The 27,313-nt window shown below is 35.7% G+C and overlaps 1 protein-coding gene across 7 annotated transcripts in view; it reads right to left on the bottom strand.

Moving 5' to 3' along the window:
* The window catches only part of ncam1b (neural cell adhesion molecule 1b), a 107,123-nt gene that overhangs the window by 24,768 nt on the left and 55,042 nt on the right, over positions 1 to 27,313 (bottom strand). For 3 of the 7 annotated variants that reach the window (XM_067364326.1, XM_067364325.1, XM_067364331.1), the window contains exons 4-12: positions 25,230 to 25,373; positions 24,808 to 24,945; positions 20,992 to 21,109; positions 19,431 to 19,591; positions 18,661 to 18,803; positions 18,459 to 18,482; positions 8,457 to 8,486; positions 5,604 to 5,754; positions 2,687 to 2,874 (exon numbers count right to left, since the gene is read on the bottom strand). In XM_067364326.1, coding sequence (XP_067220427.1) covers positions 2,687 to 2,874; positions 5,604 to 5,754; positions 8,457 to 8,486; positions 18,459 to 18,482; positions 18,661 to 18,803; positions 19,431 to 19,591; positions 20,992 to 21,109; positions 24,808 to 24,945; positions 25,230 to 25,373 — 1,097 coding nt within the window. The remainder of the gene's footprint in view (positions 1 to 2,686; positions 2,875 to 5,603; positions 5,755 to 8,456; positions 8,487 to 18,458; positions 18,483 to 18,660; positions 18,804 to 19,430; positions 19,592 to 20,991; positions 21,110 to 24,807; positions 24,946 to 25,229; positions 25,374 to 27,313) is intronic. The other 4 variants (XM_067364329.1, XM_067364328.1, XM_067364332.1 and 1 more) reach the window with 2 other exon arrangements.

Consider the following 27,313-nt stretch of genomic DNA (forward strand, 5'->3'; position numbering starts at 1 on the left):
AGCAAGCGTGGTAATATGTAACATATACAAGATGGTTCTACATTAAGCCAATGTCGGCTGACTTCCAGGGGTGGAAAAAACCCCCTAGGAGAAAAACCCAGCGTGCTAGCACTGGGAAAAAAGTCCTAGGAGGGAAAAAACCCCTTGGAAGATATATATATGTAAATGTATATGGAGATCAAAATCTGAATTGTACATTTTTATTATAGAGATTAAAAATCGATTATATATAAATATAATTCCAAAATACGTTTATGTTTGTGCGAATCATTTTTTGACTGACTGTTTTGAGAATGAGGGTCAATTCAAAGCAGGTCTTGCTTCAAAGTTAATCCTCAAGTGTGGATCGTTGCCTACTGTTCGCGATCCAACGTCACCTCCAGAAGAAGTAAGTGCATTTAATGTTTTTTGAGCAAATAGTCATTGCAGTCGATGTCAGCCAATTCAATAACAAATGCGTCTAAAGTTGTTGTCGTCGTCGTAGAATGTCTGTGTATATAATTTAAACCTTGTGTGTATCTAACGTACTTAGCAAACGTTATCACAGTATTTGTGTTTGTAGTTTCAAAAAATTGCGCGAACGTTATCACAGTGTGTGTGTGTGTGTGTGTGTGTTGCACATCCATAATTGCAAAGGGGACGTGATTAAAACTCTATTCGTACATAAATGTATCAAATAACCATTCGGAGACATCCTGCTCCATTCTCAATTGTGTTTCTTCTGCCGGAGTCTCTTCATCATCTGGGTCTGATTCCGGTTCAAACATGTACGGCTGAATGCCATACAAAACAGCGGGTCTCTCATTCTCAGCCATTCTGCTTCTACCGACTGTTTATTGCCATAAGTATGCAAGTTACGCCCTCATCCAAAGGCAGGGCGGGGATAGTCAACTAACCATTAGTCAATGAGAAGAGGCTTAGTTGTTTTTTATTAGTTAATTTTATAACATGCAATTAGTCGACTAATCGCTTAAAATGAACAACTACTAGTCGACCAGAAAAGTCTTTAGTCGAGGGCAGTCCTAATAATTAGAGCTGCACAATCAATCGTTAAAAGATCACGATTTCGATTCAAACACCCACACGATCTGAAAGCTAAATGACAACGTTTCGCCCGTGTCCATTAAATCTTATTTTAAATCTTATCATACCGGAACTGAACATTCAGATCTGTGTTCGCACTGCCGCTGATCCAGAATAGGTGTGAAACAGATTCACAAACAGTCTTTTCAACTACACATTATCATTATTTCTGTCTTGCGTTAAATCAAATTCTCACCGAAGTTCTGGGATAAAAGTTTATAGTTCGGATATAAGCACTGATGTCTACAGTAGTGATAGGGCAAATCACCTGTTGAAAGCAACTTAACGCTATCGATTACATCATTACCAGACAAGTGACTGTTGTACAATGTATTTGTCAATGAATCATTGATTCAAGAGATTTGTTCAAAAACACTGTTCATCCAGTAATGGAACAAGTGAAGTCTTTATGAGTGAGTCATTGAATCACTGATTCAGGAGATTCCTTCAAAAACGCTGATTCATCCAGCAATGAAACAAGTGAAGTCTTTATGAGGGAGTCATTGAATCACTGATTCAGGAGATTCCTTCAAAAATGCTGATTCATCCAGTAATGAAACAAGTGAAGTCTTTATGAGGGAGTCATTGAATAACTGATTCAGGAGATTCCTTCAAAAACGCTGATTCATCCAGTAATGAAACCGGTCTTTATGAGTGAGTCACTGAATCACTGATTCAGGAGATTCCTTCAAAAACGCTGATTCATCCAGTAATGAAACAAGTGAAGTCTTTATGAGTGAGTCATTGAATCACTGATTCAGGAGATTCCTTCAAAAATGCTGATTCATCCAGTAATGAAACAAGTGAAGTCTTTATGAGTGAGTCATTGAATCACTGATTCAGGAGATTCCTTCAAAAACGCTGATTCATCCAGTAATGAAACCGGTCTTTATGAGTGAGTCACTGAATCACTGATTCAGGAGATTCCTTCAAAAACGCTGATTCATCCAGTAATGAAACAAGTGAAGTCTTTATGAGTGAGTCATTGAATCACTGATTCAGGAGATTCCTTCAAAAATGCTGATTCATCCAGTAATGAAACAAGTGAAGTCTTTATGAGTGAGTCACTGAATCACTGATTCAGGAGATTCCGTCAAAAACGCAGATTCATCCAGTAATGAAACAAGTCTTTATGAGTGTGTCATTGAATCACTGATTCAGGAGATTCCATCAAAAACGCAGAGTCATCCAGTAATGAAACAAGTCTTTATGAGTGAGTCAGTGAATCACTGATTCAGGAGATTCCTTCAAAAACGCCGATTCATCCAGTAATGAAACAAGTGAAATCTTTGAGTGAGTCATTGGATCATTCATTCAAAACATTTTTTTTTAAATAATTAATCCAAATAATACATTTTGAAATCGACTGCAGCAATTAATAATTTGTCAGAACCTCTAGTAAATTTTGTTATTTTTTTCTAGTTGTCCGTTTAAAATTGTAATATAATATAAATCATATTTCTTTCTTTTGATTTAGGGGTGAAATATAACCAGCACATTCTTTTTCCAGTTTTGTTAAATTTCCCATCTGTGTATATAGTATCTGTGTGGTCATGTATATAGAATGTTTATGTTCTCAGGAAGGCGTCTGTGTGGGCCGTACCTCCAGGTAGCTGGCGGAAGGCATGTTGTAGATCTTGATATTGGAGGTGTTAACGTTAGGCAGCTGTAGGCCGTCTCGCAGCCACGTAATAGACACATCGCTGGGGTGAGCCAGCACTTCACAGCTGATGTTGGCCGGGTTGCCCTCCCACGTGTACACAGTTACTGATCCCAGGATTTTCGGGGCATCTGTGATGAAAGGCAAAGTATATACAACTGAAAAACAAACAAACCTGCTGGTAGCGCTGACCCTTTATCTACATACCGCCCGTCTACATCCGCTAAGGGAGAACAAAACCTCCATTCTAATTATCTTTGAAGCCTCAATTCTGAGGATAAGGTGGTTAAAGATCAAAATGTCCATGGCTTAAACATAGAGCTGAAAGCGGAGTGCTTAAAACACAGTGCTCTGCGATGTTGAACACATCTGTTCGTGGCAGTACATAAAAGCCAATCACGCTTCATTGGCTTCAAAAGGCCCCTCCTCCAAGCAGCGTCCCTGAATAGCATGTATAGAGGCCTACTTCAAGCACGAAGCTCGTGACGTGGGCCCGTGTTCCCTCACAGACTGTGTGCGAATAACTGTCGGCCTGCTGAGATACTGTTCTCACATTCATCAGAGATTCAGATGTCATTAGTCCCATCACACGGCTGCTACAAATGCACAAAACAAGTGAAGAGGGAGGCTGGTATTTTCACAGCATACGCCGCCGCTAATGTGAAAACAAATACAAACAGGCGCAGTGGGGGGAGCACAATAACAGCGAAAATGGGCGGTAATGCTTTGCTTGCTATTGATTGCAATAAAAAAGTTGAAAGAAGGTTAGTGCTCTGTTTTTGATTTCACAGCAATATATGAATCGTACAAACAAGTAAATGTGCATTTTCAGTCTGAACTTTGTCTTTGTTACTAGACTTTAGTCAGAGTAAATGCTACTTCAGCTCTATATACCTGCTGACCAATTAAATTGAAAGTTCTTGTAATTGAAGTTCTAATAAATGGATAAATGCCTGGTTTCACAAACAGTTAAGCCAAGATTAGGCCTTAGCTCAATAAGGGCATTTAAGTAGCTTTTAAAAACGTGTCTTAGAAAAAAAAAACATTACTGATGGGCATCTGATAGGATGTGAGACAAGACAATGACACTAACATATTTTAGGATATGTCACTTCAAGGTGCTTTCAGTTAAAAGAGCTTAAACCGAGGGAAAGATTTTCTACAATTTATACAGCTTTCTTCATCTGTAGCTTGTTCTGTCTTCTTTTGTCTTGTTTTAAATAATTTAAGTCTTTAGGCCGTCTTAGAGGTTTGCTGAGGCCCCCTGGTTGAAAATGAACATCAATATTAGCATTTCTATTAGGGATGTCCCGATCAGGTTTTTTTGCCCTTGAGTCCGAGTCCAAGTCATTTGATTTTGAGTATCTACCGATACCGAGTCCCGATCCGATACTTCTATAATACATAAAAAAAGAATAAAGAAGAGCGAAAAAACAGATCCAGGATTTTCCTTATTTTTTATTTAATTCACTTTGTTTGTTAACAGAGTTGTTGAATGTTAAAATAGAGCACTTCTGTGAGGTAGCTTGAACAATCAAGTAATAACATAAATTATTCACTTCACTTCACTTTAGTGCAACAGTAAATATAAAAAGTCTAATATAAAAACAAATATATTTGGTTTGATTTTGGTATGCTGCAGTCTGTGTAATAACTAAAATAATGTTAATATATATCATATTTTCTGGCTATTTTTCTTTAGATTTTTAAAATACACCATACTTTAACCCAAACTGAATAAATAAAAACAAGTTTAAATGGGTAAATCTCCAATACTAATTTTTGATTCTTAATTTTCTTTTGTGTCATGCTCATTCTTGTTAAAACACGAGACATGCTTATTCTGTGCATTTTGAACACTTTTTTTGTGTGAAATTATATTTATTTTGTCCATCAAAAGTGTGCTTTCACTTTAATTGAGCGTCAGCAGCACAGCGTGTGTCTCAATCAGCTCCCTAGTTCAGTAGTCAGGGCACTGATCAGGGTATCAGCCACATTCACTTTCATTATATACCGATTCACGACCTAGGGAGCTGATTGAGACACAGGGATAGACTCGGTGCCGAGACGATCGCGGCACTGCTGCTTACGCGACGCTCCTGCCTGACGCTCGAGCTGCTCCTGCTGCCTGTGTGAATGCATCCGTTGGTTACATGCACGCTGAAAAAATATGCACTGCTCACGCGCCGCTTATGCTTTCAGTGTGAACAAGGCCTAACTCTGTGCCACCGCACAACTATACATGTGTTACAAATAATGAAAATATATACACATATATATCCGAGTCCTGATCGGGAGGTATCGTCCGATTCCGATCGAGTCTGAAACCACGTGATCGGGCCCGATTACCGATCACTGGTGTATATATTATATATATATATATATATATATATATATATATATATATATATATATATATATATATATATATATATAATACACACACTCTGTATTGGATATATATTGGCCGATATCAGTTATATAATTGTGCATGCTTATTTATTCAGTTTTTTACTTTTATTTTACTTTTGCCATCATCTAACACTCATCATCTAAATTTCACAAAACCTTGTCACATTGCTCTTGGTTAGGACACAGCGTGATTTCAGTCTACTGGGAGGCTGTTTTCCTATCATTTGTGTCCGGTGGTGGGGGAGGGGGGGTGATAATGTTGGGGGGTGGCTGTAGTTTTAATACATTAACTACCATTCTCTACTGAGTAGCCATATGCTCTCTGGACTGCAGCCGAGCAGCAGTGCAGCTGTGAATTAAACATATGCCTTTGAGGCATATCAGTGTGGTATCCAACAGTACGTGTGACTGATAGAAGCTAATGAGGCTACAGAAACTATAGACTCACAGCGCACTTCCAGGTTCACAGGCTGTGAGGTCTCTCCAATGGCGTTGCGGGCAGTGCAGAGATACTCGCCGGCATCGGTGTACTGAGCGTACTTCAGGGTGAGCGAAGACACGCGGGCGTCACTGCGGACCAACACGTCACCATCAGGGCTCTGAACACAGAGACAAGGGAAAATTCACTGAAAAATTCATACTTTTCACTTCCTTCAGCCATTAAAATAATAGTTCTCCCTCAGATGAAAATTCTGTCATCGGTTACTCACCCTCATGTCATTCCAAACCTGTATGGCTTTCTTTTTTCTAACACCACAGGCTGTTAAACTCCAAAAAGGACACAACAAAAAAAGCACCATAAAAGTGGTTTTATGGCTTCAGAAGAATTTAAATATAGTAAAAGACAAGTATGAACTACTTTTTGGTACTTTTAAGGTGCTTTTAGACTGTTTTTTGGAGCTTTTGATCACATCCTGCCTTCATTTTACTGAGTAAAGCAACTCGGCATTTTGTAATACAAAGTATTTTGTTTTCTAAACAATGAAAAAAGTCATTTGGACTTTTGGAACATGTGTCGAGATGAATGATAGAATGTTAATTATGGGTTAACTATTCCTATATAGTTTGCAAGTAACTCCACTTCAATGCAAAAAACAAACAAAAAAAAAAACACTTTATTTTAGGGTCTTTTAACTAGTTGCTTATTAGCATACATATTACTAGAATATTGGCTGTTTATTAGTACTTATCAAGCACATATTAATGCCTTATTCTGCATGAACTTATTCTAAATTCTTAATCCAACCCAATACCTAAACTTAACAACAAATGTACATATAAGCAGTAAAATAGGAGCTTATTGAGGGAAAAGTCATAGTTAATAGTGAACATGTGTTCTCTATACTAAAGTGTTACCAAAACAGTTCTCTACTTTCAGACAAAAATGGCCATTTGAACAATTCTTCATTTTTAAGTATGTGAGTACTGAAAGATATCAAAAAAGCAAACCTGGTGAAAAGGAGGTTTGGTGAACGGAAGACATAAATAAGAGTCTTTTATGTGCTGAGTCTTTGGAGCGGAGATGTGAGGGGGGAACATAAATAATGCAGACCATAAGGTAGGGGAAGCCATTTCTACACCGCTGTTACTTCATCAAAAGCTACGTCACATGATCTCAGCTGGCTTGGACCATTTTACAATGTCCCAGTGCTCATTTTAAAGACAAGCATAGATCTTAACATGCCACGCTTGCAGTTTCTTTTAGCTTGCTGTTCCACTTAACCTTGTGGATCTTATGAAGATGAGTGACATCTATAACCAACGTTTCCTCAATGACTGCGCAATTTGCATATACTGCAGCAGGGGTGTCAAACACATGGCCTGTGGGGTAGATACAGCCTGTGGAGGGGATTAATCTTGCCAACAGGATGATTTGAGAAAAGAAAAAGAAAAATATTGTCAACAATTTTGCTTTATACATAGTCTTACAAATTTACGAATGTAAGGATGTTTAAATATGTTTACTGGAAAATGACAAAGTACAGATTATATAGGCTACAGTACCGTTCAAAAGTTTGGGCTCTGTAAAATTGTTCATTATAAATATTCTTCATTAAAGAGAAAGACTATTTGCTGTGCAGTAAACTGAACACTTGGGCTGAACAGATCTCAGAATGGGTGGAATGAACTCTTTCTCTTTCAAACATTCACACACACACACACACACACACACAATCTCAGACAGGACGGTAATGAGGACAGGAAATGCATTGAAGTTTCGAAGACTTCATCAAGCACAACATTAGTATTCCCCGCTCCACTTGGAACAGAAAAAACTCCTCTCTACACATTTCTGGTCAGCCGCTGCCCCTTGCATAAACTATGAATGAACTCGGCAGAAGCGTCGTGTCAGAGACAATAATTATGCCGGTGTTGTCCCAGGACTGAGTCACGCTTACATAATGCTAAGCCTTTTCATCCAAAAACCACCCAACAGCCACCCAGCAGAGCTGACTGGGCTAATTGAATAACCTCCTATTGGGAGCGCTGAACCCAGTCCAGCCCATTTCCGGCCCTCTTTCCCACAGTTTTCCCTGTCTGCTCTGGTCAAATGGCCAGACCGTGACCCCATATGCCATGGGACGTGCTCTCGTCACTGGACTCTGGTTACTATGTGGTACTGGGGTCAGATCGCGGCCCGTATCATTGAATCTCTATGACAAACAGCTATACACTTCAATCAGCGCATTCAACTGACTTTATCTCCCATTCTTCTGAGATAAGGCTCTATTTATTCATTTGCAACGTGAGAACGCTATATCATTAAATTTTTAGAGCCATAGTTTTCAGCAGAAAGGTCTTTTTAATAATGCACGCCAGCCTTCTGCAAAGCTTGGATGGAGGTGGTTTGCTCAAATGTCTATTTTTGTCAGGGCGGGAAAGGAAAAGTCTTTGTGTGAACAACAACAAAAGCATTTTGTGCAACATTAAATGCTTAAAGGAAAAATCCATCAAATCACAAAAACAACTTTGGAAGGAATAACATGGTCAGACATTATAAAGATTTTTTTAAACACATGCAACTTTGAGAATGCAGCCTTATGATGTCAAAATGGAATAAAACGATGTCATAATAACTTAGTTGATTAGACAGAATGAAAAAAGAGGCCATGCACCGGATATAAAGTGGAAACTACAACTATATCATTTCACTCTCAGGTGAAACAAAGCCATCATCATAATTCAGTAGATGGATCTGATGAGATTTCAGAGATTTGATCTGACAGGAAAGAGGAGGTTTATGGAGTTGATGGCTATCTTCATAATTTAGTTTATGGAGTCATGGATATGGAATCTCTACCTTGTGCTGTTCGGGCCGAGTCCAAGAGGCCTGCAAAGAACACAGACAAAACAACACAAAGAGGCAAAGCAGTCCTTTAGAAGGAATCCTCCGTTATTGAGAACAAAAGCACTCCACAATAAACACATGTTTACTGATAAGCATATGGGCTAAAGAGTGTAATATTACAAAGTGATGCATATTACAAAAAAATTATTAAATTAAGAAGCAGATTAACTGTTCAATTGTTTTGCTCCGTTTTTAGCATTACTCACTCATTCAGTTAAACAGGCTTGAATAGACTGGTCATTTGTTCTGGTTCATTAAAATTAGCTTACACATTCATCTTTTATAGTTCATAAAATAATAAATATAAAAATACTTATTGTTTTATGAAAAGCAAATGGCAAAAAAAAAAAAAAAAAAAAGGTTTCGGAGTCTTGATTTTAAAATACATTTAAACATCCCTAAAACGAGATAAACTTACATGAAATGCAAAACTCCAATTTTTTTTTTTTTTTTTTTTTTCAGAGAATAAATCTTTTATTAAGTGTATTTTTGTTACCCCATGGCAAAATGTTTATTTTTTTTTCCTAACAAAATGTAGTGAGGTTTAAACAAGCCTTACTATCTACAATTCTGCCTCTCAAGTAAATAGATTTTGTTTTAAGGGTATTTAGCTATTTACTGGAAAACAAGACAAAAAAGATTTTTTCAGAGCATTATGGTGACTTAAAAAGCATGAGTTCTTTTAAAACAAAAATCAGTGCTATTAATAACAATAAAAAAATGCTGTAAATAATAGCTTTCTTTTAATTTGCAGAGAACAGGACCACTTAATTTCATGGGAAACACTTAATACTTTAATACCACACAGATAAAACACTTCATGCAAACACTTTCCCATGAAAGTGGCTGAAGTTCTCTGTGGACTCACGTCACTTCACGTGGAGGCTGAGCGTGCACATGCTTAGTAACACGATGCAATGGACAGGAAATCACTTGACATGCTAGAACACATTGAGATTATCACCAGACAAAACACAAGAACAACAACAGTAATACACAGCACTAATTGAACGATGCCTGAAATGGTCTGCCTTCTGTGTTAAGCCGTGTTCACACCACTAGTATGGACTGAAGATGCTGTTCCAGTGTTGGAGGTAACGCATTATAAGTAATGCAATTTACGTAATCAGATTACTTTTTCATGTAACTAGCAAAGTAAGCATTACTTTTAAATTTACAATAAAATATCTGAGTTACTTTTTCAAATAAGTAATGCAAGTTAATTTGTTCTCCCATTTATTGACTGATGGCTCTCTTGCCCCCATGTTGAGAGAAATCAGGAGTAAGTGCAGAGGCATTGTGCGTTGTGTAAACATGATGGTTATTCTAGACTAGTTCTAGACTAAATGTGAGCATAAATTTACTCATTTACTTCTCCTGCGTCGTATTCTTCTGTATTCCTGAATGGCAGCACAGCTGAAAGGTTTGTTTTATTGAGCTGTGCCCTCTACTGTACAGGCGTGAATTTGTATTTCCTTTAGCCAGAGGCTCATTCATTTCACTTTTAGTAAGAAATGGCATTTACATTTGCCAAAAATATAACTTTTTTGTTGTTATAAAAACAAACAAACAGCCCAGCCCAGATGAGAAAAAGTAATGCAAAAGTAATGTAACATTACTTTGCATAAAAAGTAACTAAGTAACACAATTTGCTACTTTTTTTAGGGAGTAATGCAATATTGTAATGCATTACTTTTAAAAGTAACTTTCCCCAACACTGGTTGTCGCTCTGTTATTGGTAGACTGCACGTCTGGCCATATATTTAGAAAATGCAATCATATAACATATTTAAAACTAAGATCTTACTAGGAATTAGACTTAAAATAATTAAAAGTAGCTTTTCTGCTGTTGGAGAGTGTTGTGATATAAACTAACAGTGCTCAGTGCATTAAATCATTAACCAGATTAACAATTGATCAATTAACAAACTTAACTTACACAATGTCAAAAATTACCAAAACGTCATTCAAATTTGACAAATGTGACTAGTGCCGGCAAAATGAGTCAGAATGCGCATGGGTTAATTTTGAGCAACAGGCGAAACAAGTGAAAAAATGGTTTTCACAAAAATTAGTTCATTAAGTCCTCGTCTAGCGATCCCAATGCTCCAAACAGCTATTAAACATCTAAAAGTTTTTTTATTTGTACGTTTTCTGAGAGGAGTACCTTTCCTAGTAAAAAGCAAAATAACGGGATTGAGACCACAAGCGGGAAGTCGATCATGTTAGAGTGCTAAACAAGAGGCTATAGGACTAAGGTTTAGAAATGTAATGTTTAGGTTAAAATATAAATGTAAAAATAATAATAATATTAATTTAACGAATGAAAATGAATCAATGTCATTTAGGCAGGCTCTTGAAGCGAGTCATTCTATTGACGCCAGAGGAAAAGGCACTAGAGGGCGCTTTAGCATCTGTGTGTGTATGATGCAACACTGGAAATTAAATTTAGCATTTTTATATATTAAAAAACAAGTTGTATATCATTTATATTATTTTTAACAAAATAATAATCTTGCATAAGGAAAATTAGCTTGTATCTGCTAATTCTATTCATCAGTGTTAACGAAAACGAAAACGAATGGACGCAAAAGTACACGGACCGTCTGGACCAGTGAAATGTGATTTTCAAATTCGTGCTGATGTAAACAAAACAATTTACAAAGAATTACAGTATTTCGCCAGTATTGGCGAATATTCACGCATATATTATCTGTTGGTTAACGGTTGGGAAAAACATCTGATTATCATTACATTAGATCCGTGTGATAAAGTAGGTCTTAATATAGGCTGTCTGTTTCAATAATGTTAATCAAGCAATTGTGGAATAATGGGAAGAAAAAAAAAGTTCTTCCTATAGATATTTGGTTTTGACTTGGCTTGTGCCAAATTTGGTGGTATTACCAGGGATTTTGGTTGCTAGGTGATTTTGTTTGAAACCTTCAGAAAAATGGACTTTGCTGACTATCAACTTCAAACAGGTGTAGCTCAGTCATTTTTTGTTCACAGAGTCACAGAGAAAAAAAAAAGTGTAGATTTTTTTCCTCTCTCCAACAAACACAACAACATTTGCACCTTCTTAAATAAACTCAGATGTCTTGCTCCAAAAATACCTTCATACTACTGGTTGTCGCTTGCTAAATTCACTGCTCGTTTGCATGAAGTTAACATTTCTGAACTTTCGTTGCATGATTTGCATTTGTCGCCAACGGTCACTGTCGCTCGTGTTTCCAGCCCTCCACTGAAAATGAATGGGATCATGTCGCTTTGTCGCTGGCGGTGTGAACAGGGCTTTAGTGCACTTGAGCACAACAATGTGTCTCTGTACTGTGCTTGCAACAACAAAAAAAGGCAAGAAATGAACAGCGCAAGCCATTTTGCAAGAGCATCAGAAAAAAAACGAAACCCTTGCAGGGTTGTTATGATGACAGCAGGCTGAGTCTGCTAGACTTGCAGCTTTCATTTGGCTAACTACCTCCCTGGAGACCCGCACGGGATAAACAGTTATGATCAATGCCTTTTATTCTGCAACACTGTGTAATTGCTACTAATTAAAGTTAATATCTTAGTATAAACTAGAGCCCTAGGGCTAATGACGAATGTTTGAATGATATTTTCAAGCCTGATAAAGTACCAGAACAAAATGAACAAGCTGCTTATGTAAATGAAATGTTCAGATTATTGTTGACATTATTACATGATGATCATTCTGATTACATCAGGTGCCTGACGCCTCAGGGCTGCTCTGATCTCTCAAATGAACACAATGAACCTGGAGAACGAATCGCAGGTATGCATCTAGTAGATCTAACCAGCAGCTTATGCAAGCAAGAGTTTACGAACTCGTCAATAATGCACATTAAATTGGAGCTAATTTGAGGATCACATTGTGTTTTGGTGATACCGTGAGGGCATTTCCAAATGCATGAGGTGTTAATTATAAAATGCAAAAGAAAACTTTGAAAAGTTTTGTGCAATGTAGTGAGAGAGTCTGGAGCACACATGGGACAGTGGTATGAATGTGCCTTTGTCAAAATTCATTACTTTCTTAATGGGGTTATTTTCTTTTTTGTTGCACATTGTCTTTCTTTTATTGTGAGTACTAACAGTCTATTAACGCAATAAACATGCAGCAAAGTTTTATTGAAATTACATTTTTGGCTGCTAACCTGTTAACCTTTCATACTTGTGATGGAGCGGCAAAGGGGCATTCTTTAGGCAAGAGAAAATACTGCTGCGTTGAAAAAAACACTTCAAGCTGAATCTCTGAGCTCTGCTTCCACTCCACACTGCTCACTTCATTTATTTGGGAGGACATGCAGAGCAACAGCTGCTGCTCAGCCAGAAACAAATCAAGTTTTCAGCTGCTGATTTTTACTCTTATAGTTAGTGTTTTGTTGGTTGAAAGAATCCAATCTCCTTTTAATCTTGACTGGGCAGACTATGAACTTCTGAATCAGCGTTTTTGCTACTTTTTGCAACTTGGTTCTTAAAGTTACTGTATTTTTATAGCACAATTAATCATTGAATATCAACAGATCAAAGAGAAATTGACTTCTCGTTTGAAGTGAACCCTTTAATAACTTTCTTAGTTTTTTTATCAGATGTAATCAACTATGTGCCACAAACACTGATAATAGCGCAAAAGTTGTATTTAACCTGAAAGATTGCCTTAATCAATTCCCTCGTGCAGGACAGTAAATATTAACAAGGCCACTGTAAAAATCTTACGCTCCAGCGGAACTACCATGAGAGGGACAGTGTCCATATATTGGTTTCATCAGATCAGCCACAGTTTGCAAAGAAACACTATTTACCAAGCTCAGGGAATAGGTCGCTTTTCACTCGCTGCAGGGTCACGGGCCGAATGGACAAAGCTATCAATGACGGCACTACCAGAGGGCATTGATCTGAAAGAGCATTGTGTCTGAAAACAAGAGCTGCCCTACACATGCCCTGCTCTCTCTGGAGTGTGTCTGTGGGGTTTAGGAATGAAACTGCTCTGACCTGACTGTTTTATCACACTGTGTGTCCGTTTTACTACTGGTCTTCATTATAATTAAAGGGACAGTTCAGCTAATGATAAACTATTCTGTTCATTTATTCATCCTCATGACATTCTAAACCCGTATGACTTTCTTTATTCTGCTGTAGAACAGAGGTGTTTTCTAGCTATTTATTTGATAAAAAATACAGTAAATAAAAAAAAGTTATATTATAGTAATATTGTGAAATATTATTACAATTTCAATTAAGTTTTCAATTTGAATATATTTTTAAAATGTAATTTATTATGTGATGGCAAAGTTGAATTTTCAGCATCATTACTCCAGTCTTCATTGTCACATGATCCTTCAGAAATCATTCTAATATGCTGATTTTAAGCTCAAGAAACTTTTCTAATTATTATCAATGTTGAAAACAGTTGTGCTGCTTAATATTTTTGAAATATTATTTTTAGGACTCTTTGATGAAGAACAGAAAAAGAACAGTCAAATGAACAGCATTTATTTCAAATAAAAATCCTTTAAAAGTTAAAAAAAATTTCTAAAAAATATATTTTAAAAATACCTAAAAATATCCTTAAAGGATAGAAGAAAAATAGATTTTAATGCAAAATTGTGAATTAATAAAGGCTTAAAAATAAAATAATTATGTATAATTTACAATGCATACAAGACTATTAAACTTAAGTTTAACATTATTTGTCTTAAATACAAATATTTGTATTTTTATTTTTATCTCAAATGTTGCTATATTTTGTTTTAAATGAGAAAAAAAAAAAATTACATTAAGAAAATTATTATTTGCAAAAGCAGCTTGAACAGCCTGCTCAATAGTCATACAGCCAAATAAAAAGTCATACATGTTTGGCACAGCACAAGGGTGAGTAAAAGACGACAGAAGTTTCATTTTTAATATGCTCTACTACAGATTCCTCAAAAGAGACCCAGAAAGGGAGGCGCAACTGAAAAAAAGACAAGAGAGAAAGTGCCTGATGTATTGGCTCTTGTTCAGAGGTTGAATTCTCCTCTTGTCTTTCAACCGGATTGTGATAAGCTGTGGTCCGTGGCCAATTCTTTATCGCCCTGCGGCGCTTCTACCCTGCCATTTTTATGACCCGCTCATTTGTCTGGCACCTTGGTAAGTGGCCCAGAGACTGCAATATATGACAGTCCTCAACTCATTTTTTATTGACCCAACTATTACAATCAGAAGATAAGATACGAGCTAGGTCTTTCTGAGGGAGAAAACATTCATTTTAAAACGACAGGAAGCTCAAGACAGTGAACGATTTCGATGCACATATGAACGCGAGTGTAATACATGACACCAGCTGTGTAAAAGAGGGCAAGGAGAAGGTAGAAACATGCATCATGCAGAGCAAGAAGATCTAAAGGTCTAGTAAATATTTTCAATAAACCGTTCTCACATCCTCGAGCAAAGAAATTATAGCATGACATTGAGTTATTAAAAAGGAATTGCTCATCTGAAGCACCCAGAAAAATACTGTTGTGAAAAAAAGGTTGTGCGAATAAAAAAATAATAAAGTCCCACTTCAAGCATGTGATGTTCTGTATAGCACAGAGCAACAGCAAAGAAACAGCCAAGTGACACATTCAAAAATAATTAGCAGTTAAGGCAATTTGCTTTTCACAAGTGACTATTAGAAACACTAACTGTTGATTGTGTTTTTCCAGACTGCTTAGGTACAGTCAGCATGAAACAGTTTGCATTTAACTTCAGTAATGTGACATTTCTGAGCGATATTGATATGCAACAAGGAAAAGAATATGTAAAGTGGGATTTGAATTTAGCCCAGAAATTTTTTAATATTATTTGTTGTTATGTATATAGTGCATCACCGTTTAGTTGTACAGGTAAACACACTCAAATCCTGTTAACTATTTAATAATTGACTTATATTTTCCTGACTAGACTAGAAAAAAATAAAATATAAAAAATAAAAATAAAAATAAAAATAAAATATTCTTTCTGGAATAACATGTTTTGATAAATCATAATCATACACAAAAAACAGGAAAGTGTATTGAGAAAATAAGAAAATAAATATGATCAATTTTGATTTCATGAAAGACAATCAAGAGAGACAGAACTTTTGAAATATTATTTGTTGTTGTTTCTATAGTATAACACACTCATTTTGTTACTGATTTATATTTTCTTGATGAACAAAAAAAGCAAAATAAAACCAACTAAATATTTTAGGCAGTGCAAGTTTTCCATTTTAATGTTTAACCCTTTGGAATAACATGCACTGATAAATCATACCTAAAAAAAAGAATGTATATTAAAAAAGTAATATGATACATTTTGATTTCATGTTGACTGAAAGACAATCAACAGAGACAGCTGGTCATACTTGGTGCTAACAAATAAAAAAATTATACAGCCAAAGCAACCTGCTAATCATTTTTGTAACCATGAAAAAAATACATGGTGATCAACACAGGCTAGTGAAGAGATGCTAGCAGTCGTGACAACCCAACACCCACATGAGATGAGCAAGACTGGACAAGACGACACACAGAAAATGACAAAGCGGTCCAACAAAGAGCTTATATAAAACATGCTCCTCCAGGAACCCTGTGATGACGGAGACTCGGCATGATCAAAATCAGGCTTACTTTTTTGTCTTCAAAAAAATCCTTTATTTTGTATTTACCTCAAGAATAGAGAACAATAGCTCTGTTCCAAAATCTATTGGGCTGCTTCACTGTCGTTAAATAAAATATTGTTATTATTAACTAAAAAATTTATATAATTAATAATAAAGCTGAATTACAAAATATAAGTATTAGATGAAAAACTTAATCTAAACAAAAATTTGAAGTTTGTTGAAGTACTTAAATTGCTAACTAAATACAAACTAAAACTGAACAATCTAAAATATAAATAAAAATAAATTAAGCCTAAATGAAAACAGAAAATATAATTAATAGTATATAAAAAAATAAAATAAAATAACATAAGTAACCATTTTGAACGGCCTATATATTAATATTATAATATATATATATTAATAATAATAATAATAATAATAATAATAATAATAATAATAATAATAATATATATATATATATATATATATATATATATATATATATATATATATATATATATATATATATATATATATATATATATATATATATATATATATATATATTTTTTTTTTTTTTTTTTATTATTATTTATTTTATTTTTTTTTTTAAATACATGGTGATCAACCATGCAAAAATCTTAGGCCACAACCAAATTTGTTGTTTTAGCAATGTTTTAATGACCATCCATATTTATTTTTCGGTCTCTTTATTAAGATGTAAACAGAAAATACAGGAAATATGTACACACAAAAAAAAGAAATTGCTTCTTTAAGCAAAAATCAGTATTTAGTGTGACCTCCTGGACTTCTTTCAGTTTCTCAAAGCAGAAACTTCTCATCATATTTTGAAAGTTTTCTTGGCCTTCCAGTCCTTTTTCATTCCATTTAGGTTTAAGAGAGCCAGGTTCCTGCTGTTGCGCAAGTTTAAGTGGAGGTCAATAAATACTTGCCACTTTAGCCTATAGAAGCTTTTTTTTTTTTTCAGATTTTTTTTTCTTTCTGATTTTTAATACTGTATACAAAATTCCTGTATTTTCTTGGTTTAATTATAATAAAGAGTATGAGAAATAATTATATACGGTCATTATACCATTGCTAAAACAACATCTAATGGTGGCCTAAGACTTTTGCAATAGTACTAATATATATATATATCATCATCGCACCACAGGCTGCCCACTGTTGTTCAGTCGCCTAACTGCTGACACTTGCCTACATTGGATGAGAGTGTCGTGTTGCGTCAAAAGTAAATAGTATCCATTATAATCACTGACACTGTCTATAGTAACAGTATACAGATCCCTGGACCCATACTTCACGCACGACAACAGGACAAATGGAAGAGTGAAAGAACGTTCACTTCCAGGCATCCAGCTTTGTACAGACTTCATAAGCATCCCAGTGTCGGAAACTGGAAATGCCATCCTGCCATCCTGGACCACGTCTGAGGATTTTATGTTTGTTCAGAGCATTTGACTGCAGATTGTTTAGTAAACGAGGGCCAGTGTAATGGAAAGCTCGCAAAGAAACTTTCGCTGACAGATGAAGCAGCCAACTGTATTGGATCCGACAGTAGCTGTATCACAAACTGTAAGTAAATTATTTCATAATGCTTTGTCTGTAAATTATAGTTTTATATGGATCATTTTTTTCAAAACACTTACTCATGTGCAATAGCAAGTGGTCGTTGATACTGTTCCTATGCAATCATGTTAGCTAAAAATAACAGTGGCCGTTGAAAGGAGCCACCTTAAGGAACATATTAAAATAATAATAATAAAAAAATCCATGTCATGACCCCTTTAACAATATTTATAAATATCTTTTTCTCTGCAATCTTGAATTTATTATTCACTGAGCTCACTGCAATGCATTCTAGTATTGCCTTCTCTGCAAAGAAGAAATGCTGTGCTGCCTTAGAATCAGGTTAAATCAAGGTATCTTAGGCAGCAGCATAATTCATTTACCTAGCGTTTGGAACAGCCTTAGCGTCGGGAGCAGGCCTATGGTGCCAAAAAGCACAAAGCAGCACTAGGTTATGGAACAGAGCAAATGTAAGGCAATTTTTAGAGCTCATCCATCATCACTTTTCCTGTCAGGAACTGTTGCAATAGTATTGCAATTTCACCACCATGCATGTCTTTTTCACATATCAACAATTGCAGATAGTATCATGACTTGAAGAACTTCAGGAAATTGAAACACCAGACGGTCGATTAGCGAACGGCTTAAGTACGCAGACAACATCAGAGCCATCTTTGGAAAAACTGGAATTAAGAAACAGATCTAAGTGGCTCGTTACTATACCTGACCTTCTGATCTCATACCTGATAAATCCTCTTTTCGTGCTCCTGCAGACAAAAAGAATTGTATGCATGAAACAGCCAGAGGCAGGTGCACCATGACTCCATCACTGAACTAGCTTTTCCCTTGTCTGTCTGTACGACCATGATGAACATACTACTCTTCTAGCCCCTGGTCCCTCTACTAAACAGTGAGGAGACCCCATGCCTGTGCGTTTGGTGTTACCTGCTCTCCCTCTGTGAAGACACGGGTGCCGAAGCTCCAGGTAATGGTGGGCGTGGGGTCTCCGGTGGCCTCGCACGTTAACGTGACCCGTTCGTCCATTTCTGTGGTAGTCTGGCTTTCCAAATATGTGATTTTGGGTTGCACTGAGAGGACACATTTTAAAAGGTTAGATGACTCCAAAATTATATTCTTTGTTTATTCAGTCTAATGTTGAAAACCTATATGACTTTCTTTGTGGAAAACAAAAGATGTTTTGCAGAATGATAATTCATAAATGGCATGTGAAGACATGTCAGGCCAAATTTGAAGTCAATGATGAAAACAGTTTATATGTCTCTTGCCAATTATTTTGCCAATTTTTGGACATACAGATGTGTGAAAGCAATTTGAGAGCAACTTATTTCAGTCTGTTTCTAACTCAAACTATCTTTTGACTTCAAAAGATTTAGAATATGATCATACAACTACTTCTTTTTGTCATTTTTAGACCTCTGCCACATCCTTCCCTATTCACTTTCATTGTATGAAGGAGATAAATATCTTTCTTGCGTTCCACAGAAGAAAGTTAGTTACTTAAAGTTTGATAGAAAAATTCTAGTTGAAACGTTTTTAAAAATATATATCACAGAAGAAAAAAAGCCTACTTCTTTAAGGTAAAAAAACAATATAGTCATGCAACTACACCTTTTTTTCTGCTGAATTTCTAACATCGATAAAGTGCTGTCAAATCTCTAGACTCCTGAGAGACTCCAACTCTCATGGATTCTTACCAAAGACTTTAAGGCTAAGTTCGTGTTTGCTCTCCCCAGCTTTGTTCCTAGCAATGCATGTGTAATCTCCCTCGTCCAACTTTGCCACATCTAGTATTGTCATCTCTGAGCCATCTTCATTGAAGTTGTATTTATCCCCACTCTCCAGTGGAATGTTGTTCCTGAGAGGAAAGAGACAAATCTGAATATTTTTCCTTTTCAAAGAGCCTGTTCTGTTAGACTTACAATAATAAACTATTATTTAAAGACTTTTTTGTTACAATATAAATAGATAAAAATATAATAATGTATCATATCTAAAAAAAAAAACTACAATAATAACAATAATAATAAAAATAATTATTATCATTATTAAGGCCCAATCCCTGAAAGGGCAAAGGCTCTATTGTTATCCTCAGGGTTATTATTATTATTATTATTATTATTATTATTTTCCAATGTTTTAAGGGTTTATGGGGCCCTTATCGTGCTCAAAAACTCTTGAAAATTTGGGTCCGAATCTGCGGCCACTAGGCCGGGCCAAAGCTAGGATACAGTGTGGCAGGGTAAGGTTATATATTTACACAATTCACACCAAACTTTCTTAACTTGGCGGAAAGACATTGAAGATGTTAAATTGCGAAAAGATATTGGATATCTCAAACTGTGTTAACTGGGACTAAATTAATGTCATTTTAAATGTCGCATACTCAAACTATTTTAAAATATATTTTTTTACATTTACCTGGTTTAAATGCATATTGCCCATCATGCACAGTTGCCCTGAAGCCACTAAAGTGGCAGTGACACCAGGGCTTGGGCCTGTCATCGCTGCTTGCAGCTATATCTATTTATACTATTATTGTATCCTGGGCCTGAAAACCAATGGAACAAAGAATTCCTTCTAGATTCCTTTGTGTCAAACTATAATTTTATATATAAACACTTTTCCATGCAGCCCTATTTTCAATATTCACCTACTGAGATTTTCCTGAAAAAAACAACAAAAACAAACTGTATAAAGAAAATCGGAAACTCTGTTAGCCAACCTCTTTCAGCTGAATGGCTTTTATTCTACTTCTATTTGCCCCTCTATTAGTGGTCTTTGTGCAGACACTCTTGAATTCATTGGATTCTTGACCATGGTGGTGATCCCTTGATTTAAGGTCAAACAGGTAATAAATATACCATAACCTTTGTCAGAGGAGAGGACCTGAGTTATTCTGAGCCAAATAAACACCTCCTTCATCCCATCCCCCCAGCACAACCAAACAAAAGATCCTTGAGGCGTGCTGTATCATCCCGAGGGATTTGTGTCTCACGTTCTCTCCTCCAAAGAGCAGAGAGAGTACGCACACCCGCTGAGAACACAACGCTGGTTGAGGAGAGATCTGTACTTTAAAAGTACTAATGGTGTGCTTCACTATTCCTTGTCATCCACAAAAGTTCTTCATTTATTCAGAGGCTTTTTCATCTTGCTTTAAACTGCTAATCCAGAAAAAGTTGTGCATGCAGCAAAACTAGTGTTTCAGTAGTGCCTTTTTTTCTACTGGGGTGATTCTGAGGAAGAACATGGGCTTACCGCACCCAGGTCACCATCGGGTCAGGAAATCCATCAGCATCACAGGCCAGCAGGGTTGAGAAGCCCATGTCAGCGGTGGCATTCGTTTCTGCTTGACGGATTCTTATAGTGGGCAGGACTGTACAGAAAAAAGAAAACTGCAGGTTTGATATGTGGAGCCAAATATGACTTAAATCTTAAAGGTGGGGATATTTTTAGTATTTTCAAAAACGCTGTTGGACATTGTTGATATTTGAAATGAACCCAAACAAACCCACCACTCTCTTTATTGCTCTGCCTCCAAAACTCACACTCCAATCCTAACCACCCTGCTCCGAGTCGGTCTCGAACCCTGGCCTGATCACTGCTCGCAGGCAAGGCGATTGCACTAACAATGAAGCTAAACACTGCATTCTCTAGCGGTCGTCCGTGTGCAGTGGTTTACCATTGCGATTAAACGCAATGTGTCTGTTTAATCATAGCAGACAAAAATGCAGACAAAATGGTTTAAGAAAAATAAAGCACGGTTGATGAACAAATGACAAGGAAGCACAAAAATGAACGCAAAATACACAAGAGTAAATACAAACAAGAGATCGTTGTTAGTCACCAACAGCAGCACAGCAGCTCCACACAATCAAAACCCAGTGTTACTAACATGTAAAGCGGAATCAAAGCAGCCTCTGCATCCGTTTTCAGGCCTGGAAAGCTTTTCTAAGGGTGTTTTCACACCTGTAGATTGATTGCATTGTTCCGAAACAGGGACTAAATTTGTTACAATGTTGCATTTTCTTCTTGGTTCAGTTTGCTTTCACAAGGCAATATTTCAAAGCGCACCAAAATGTGCTTATGCAAGTCACATTCGTGTACAACATCCCCTTATTGGTCAGAGTTTTCTCAGCGTCATCCATTAAAATGATTGACAAGTTCGCTCCATGAGCATACTGTGGCTTTTTTGTACTGTCGAGACACACGCAAGCACTATACGAATTTAGCCGTCATTATGGCCTTTAATTATATTCATATTAATTCAAGCATGCTCTCTCAGTATCTCTCAGCACTGTCTAGTAGGCTAACAGTGTCGAGATGCATTGAAATACTATATGAATGTTATAATGCAGCAAGAGCAGGAATCAAGGCTTCATCAGGACAGTGTTCTTGCAGACTTGCACATTTTATGATGAGGTGCTCTTTGGTTTTTAACTGCAGTAATTAATGTGCTCACTCACAGAATCAAACACTGCTGCATTTTATATAACACATTTCCCACTATCAAATATGATATTGTTTGGGTCTGATTTCTTTCACACCACAAGTGAACCGCTCCAGAGTTCGTTTGCAATCGGGACGAGACCACCTCGTTCAGGCAGTCTTGGAGCCATTGTTTTGGTGTGGGTCCGAGAGCAATTGCCATGTTCACATATGCCTAAACGAACCGAGCCAAGAGAGAAAACACAGCAGGTTACGAAACAAAGGCACAGGTGTGAAAGCACCCTAATATAAAAATGGGTCCTAAAGCGATTGCCCAGTCATAAACTTTCATTCCAGTAATATTCTTTTGAGCTCTTTTGTATTGTGTCCCATCTCTCTTTCTGCAGTTTTTTTTTTTTTTCTTCAAATCTCCTTCTTGCTCATTCTGTCTCCTCAACCGCCATACGCCCCCTAATGCTGACTGGTTACACGTTTGTTGTTGGTGTCGGCCCGACTATCTTTCAAACAGTGTTTTTGAAAATCTACTTACTCCACCTTTAACACTACATAACACTTTTTATTCTACTTATAGAACACTAATATACATTTTCAAATTATTTCTGCCTTAAGGCAACATTGTACCATTCTCAAAAAAAAAAAAAATGTTTTCCTACAAAATAAGAAATTGTTTTATAATAATATTTCACACATTGATAGTTAAATCAATTTAATGAAATAAACTCTAACATTTAATCAGAAATCATGTTTTATATATACACACATGTGCTGCCTGCGGGCACCATAACATTGTAAAACAAGAAATTAGCACTTTACAGAAACCTCCTTTGGAAAACTAATATAAATATGTGCATAATGGGCACAAAAAGAAAGAAAAGTATGTAATGTGCAACTTTGACTACATTATGGTACAATGTTGCCTCAAGCCTCAACATGTACATGTTCATACATTTTCAATTACGCATATCATATAAGGTTATTTAAAATTCATGTTTACTCTTGCATAAACATGGATCAAATTTAGATTTTATGAAAGACATCAACAATGTTCAAAGGTTCACTTTGATAACATTCACAAAGAGAATATGGTACTGCAGCACATCTAACACCTGCTGAAAAAGGAATCAAGTTGGTTGCCAATGGATAATATAACCAATTTTTGCAGTTCTGTTAGTAAATATATGTTCTTCCTCTTGATAAAAAGGGATTCACAAATTAAGTGCTGCACTTGTTGCTATGGCCTGCACTGTGGTCGCTCAAGCAGGTAACAACAACATAACAAAAACCCACTAAGGTGTCAAATTAGACTCAAACAAGGAAAAAAACAAACAGAAATGCAGACATAAGAGGTGAAACTATAGTACCAGGTTTACCGCAGGAAGGAAAAACACAGCAAATAAAAAAGAAATCAAAAAGAGATGAGAGAAAAATGTCTGTGGAGCAGCTTGAGAACAGCTACTTCAAAAACCATCTGATCCTCAACACAAAACACTGAGCCTTATACTAAACCTCAACACCAACACAGCTGCTGATCAAATACGCAGCTCAATATTGTGATATCTTGTTTTAGCTAATCAAAAGATACAGTTAGCACTATGCTAAGCTAGTAGGCAAAGCTGTTTGCTTGCAAACTGAAAAGACAAAGAGAGAGAAATATATACATTTCTTAATTAAGCTTTGGTAACCTAATTTAATCTGTGATTCAAAAATACATTTATTGATTTTTCATGTGGATAAAAAAAAAAAAAAAAACTTTGTAAAGCATACTATAAAAGCTTGTTTAAACCACTGAATAAAAAAAGGTTATTGAGAATTTTTCTCTCACAATTCTGACTTTTTTCCTCACAATTGCCAGTTATAATGTCTGAATTGCAAGATATAAACTCACAATTGCGAGATATAAAATCACTGTTGCCAGTTATAATGGCAGATTTGAAAGATATAAACTCAAAGTCAGAATTGTGCGTTATAAACTCAATTGCGAGATATAAACTCTTCTTTACTCAGAATTGAATGATATAAACTTGCAATGGCCAGTTATAAAGTCCAGTTCTGAGGAAAAAGATTTGTCTCAATTCTGACTTTTTTTCCCCTCACAAAAAAGTCAGAATTGCAACATATAAACTGACAATTTTTAGAAAAAAGTCAGAATTGCAAAAATAAAAAGTCAGAATTGACTTTATAACACAATTCCAAATTTATTACTCAATTATGACTTTTTAACTCACAATTCAGTTTATATCTTGCAATTGTGACTTTATAAATAGCAATTGTGACTTTATACCTAACAATTCTAAATTTGTAACTCACAATTGCTAGTTTCTATGACACAATTCGGACTTCATAACTCACAATTGCGAGTTTATAAATAGCAATTGTGACTTTATACCTAACAATTCTAAATTTGTAACTCACAATTGCTAGTTTCTATGACACAATTCGGACTTCATAACTCACAATTGCGAGTTTATATGAAGCATTTTTGAGAAAAAAACTGAGATAAAAAGTAGCAATTAGACTTTTTTTTTTTTTTTTTAATTCAGTGGCAGAAACAAGCTTCCATAGCATACAGTATGTATGTAATTTAAGGCAAGCACTACAGGTTCAGTAAGGTGAATAAGAGCTCACCGTTAACAATCACTTTAATGCTGCGGAAGTCAACCTCTCCACGGGCTTTAATGCGGCCCTCACAAGTGTACACCCCCTCGTCTGTCTTCCTGATTCCTTGGATTTTGAGATGGTTGTTATTCAAAATCCTGAAACGGACTGTAGAGCAGAATAAGGGTGAATTCATTTCTTGCGGGTTTGAACAGATGTTTCTGAAATTGCGTATTAAAAGCACAAGCAGATTTATCAGTTTTAACACTTTTTTCATCTGTTATCCCATGGATTAATAAAGTGCCACATTTCTAAGAAAGAAGCATTAGGCTTAATGATCTCATCAATGTATTAATGAATGCAAACAGTTAGAGTTAAACAATATTAATCACCCTTCACATGCACTGCATAATTTTTTACATTTAAAGTTGAAGATAATACCTTTGACTTACCATCTTTTTCAAACTGGATCTTTGCACCTTTGTACTTCCACAGGACAGTGGGTGGGGGTGAGCTAATGACGTCACACACAATAATGGCATTGTCCTTCTCAGTGAACTCTTGAGGTGATGGGACATTTGTGAAGGTAATTTTTTCTGGAGGAAAAAGGAGAAATTTATCATGCAATCATTTATTTTGTATTGATGTAGCCAAGAAAACAGTCCAGAACAGTCAACTGAACACTGTTAAATTTAAAGGATTTGTTGTGGAGTGAGGGAATCTATCTGTTTAGTGTTGAAAATGTAGAATACAAGAAAATGAAACAGAATGTTTACAAACATTATTTCTTAATGTAATAATAAACTGTAACATATACACAAATTTTGACCCGGTGCGACTTATTTTCTGGAAAATACACTAAGCAGTAGGGCTGGGTATTAACAAATTTCATGATTCGATTCAATTTACAAGCTTGTGATTCGATTCCAATTCGAATGCTGTAAACTATACATGGGAGTCATGGGGACTACACTCAAGAAAGTTTTTTTATAAAAATAAAGTTATAATACTAACTTTACAATCACAATTATATAACTTCTACAGTTCACTTTTTTGAAATATTAACTAGAGCTGCAACTAACGATTATTTTTTCTGTCGATTAATCTAACGATTATTCTTATTAAATTTTTTTGTTAATTTAGTGGGGGTTTTTTTGATTAGCTAATGAATCCTTTGGATAACTTTACAAAAAATTATAAGTACAACTTCTAAAATAATATTTCAACTTTTATTCTTTTTTTTTCAACTGACTGACTTCTCATGTGATTTATGAGCTTCTACAACTTTTGACCTCCTAACTCCTTTCCACAAACTGATCATAGAAATAAAAACAGTATAAATAAAAATGGTAACACTTTACAATAAGGTCTCATTTATTAACATTAATGTATTAACCAACATCAACTAACAATGAGCAATATATTTGCTACAGTATTTATTAATCTTTGTTTATGTTAGTTAATAAAAATAGTCATTCATTGTTAGTTAATGATAGTTCACAGTGCATAAACTAATGTTAACAAATGAAACCTTATTGTTTGTGTTTAATAAGATTAAGAGAAAACTGTTATTCATTTTTATGGTAACACTATACAATAAGTGCAACCATAATCGCACTCTCTCAATATTCAAAGTGCAAATAAGACCAATTTTTTCTTTGATACAGAGCTAAGAGATTGTTACAACTACACTGCCCAGACTAAGATAGCTTTCATATTGAGAGAAATCTCGTTTGAATGCGCCCACGCGTTTACTTTCACTTTCACAATGGCGCGTACTCTGTGACTATGGAGCGGCGGCGACCGTTAACCCACTGAATTAAATGTTTTTCATTTAAATACAAAGCAAAGCGACAGTGGAGGTGTAATGTAAACAATGTGACGCGTCGACGCATTTCACGCACGTCGACGTATTTTCGTAGACGCGTCGTTGCAGCACTAATATTAACATTTAAATGGTCATAAAAACTCGCAAAAAATGCATTAAATATCAAAGAACGTTAAAAAAATATAATGAATATGTAATATGGTGCATATATTTAGCAAAATGCTCCTCTCTAGAGTTCTCTTTCTAGCTGATTAATGAGTTTATTGATTTAACAAGTTTTTTAGTCACTGAATATGGTTTTTCTAAGGTAAATTTGACGTTATGTGACATGCTATAAGCTGTTTTATTGACATCTTTCAGTAAGTTGTACTGTATCTTTTAACCTGCAGATGTTCATTCATATTTATTTTGTGCTGTAATTGGTATTAAAGTGGAGGAGAAAATCAGTTCATGTTTCCTTTGTGCTGCCTCTTCTCTTGAACTGAAGCGCAACAGCGATCTGTCACGCCACGTTAAACAGCGCCAAAATGGTATTTATTTTCTGAATTTCGTAATAAATGGAAATCTGAGACATTGTTTCATATCAAAAGTAACAATGCACAAAGTTTATTGCGATGTTTTGGATGGCAGCACGCTACAATGTTCTATTCATTCATCAATTGCAAACAGGATAGACTTATCGATTCTTGGAATTTAAGAATCGATATC

The sequence above is a fragment of the Chanodichthys erythropterus genome, chromosome 17 (assembly GCF_024489055.1).
Source record: "Chanodichthys erythropterus isolate Z2021 chromosome 17, ASM2448905v1, whole genome shotgun sequence".
Lineage (NCBI taxonomy): Eukaryota > Metazoa > Chordata > Actinopteri > Cypriniformes > Xenocyprididae > Chanodichthys > Chanodichthys erythropterus.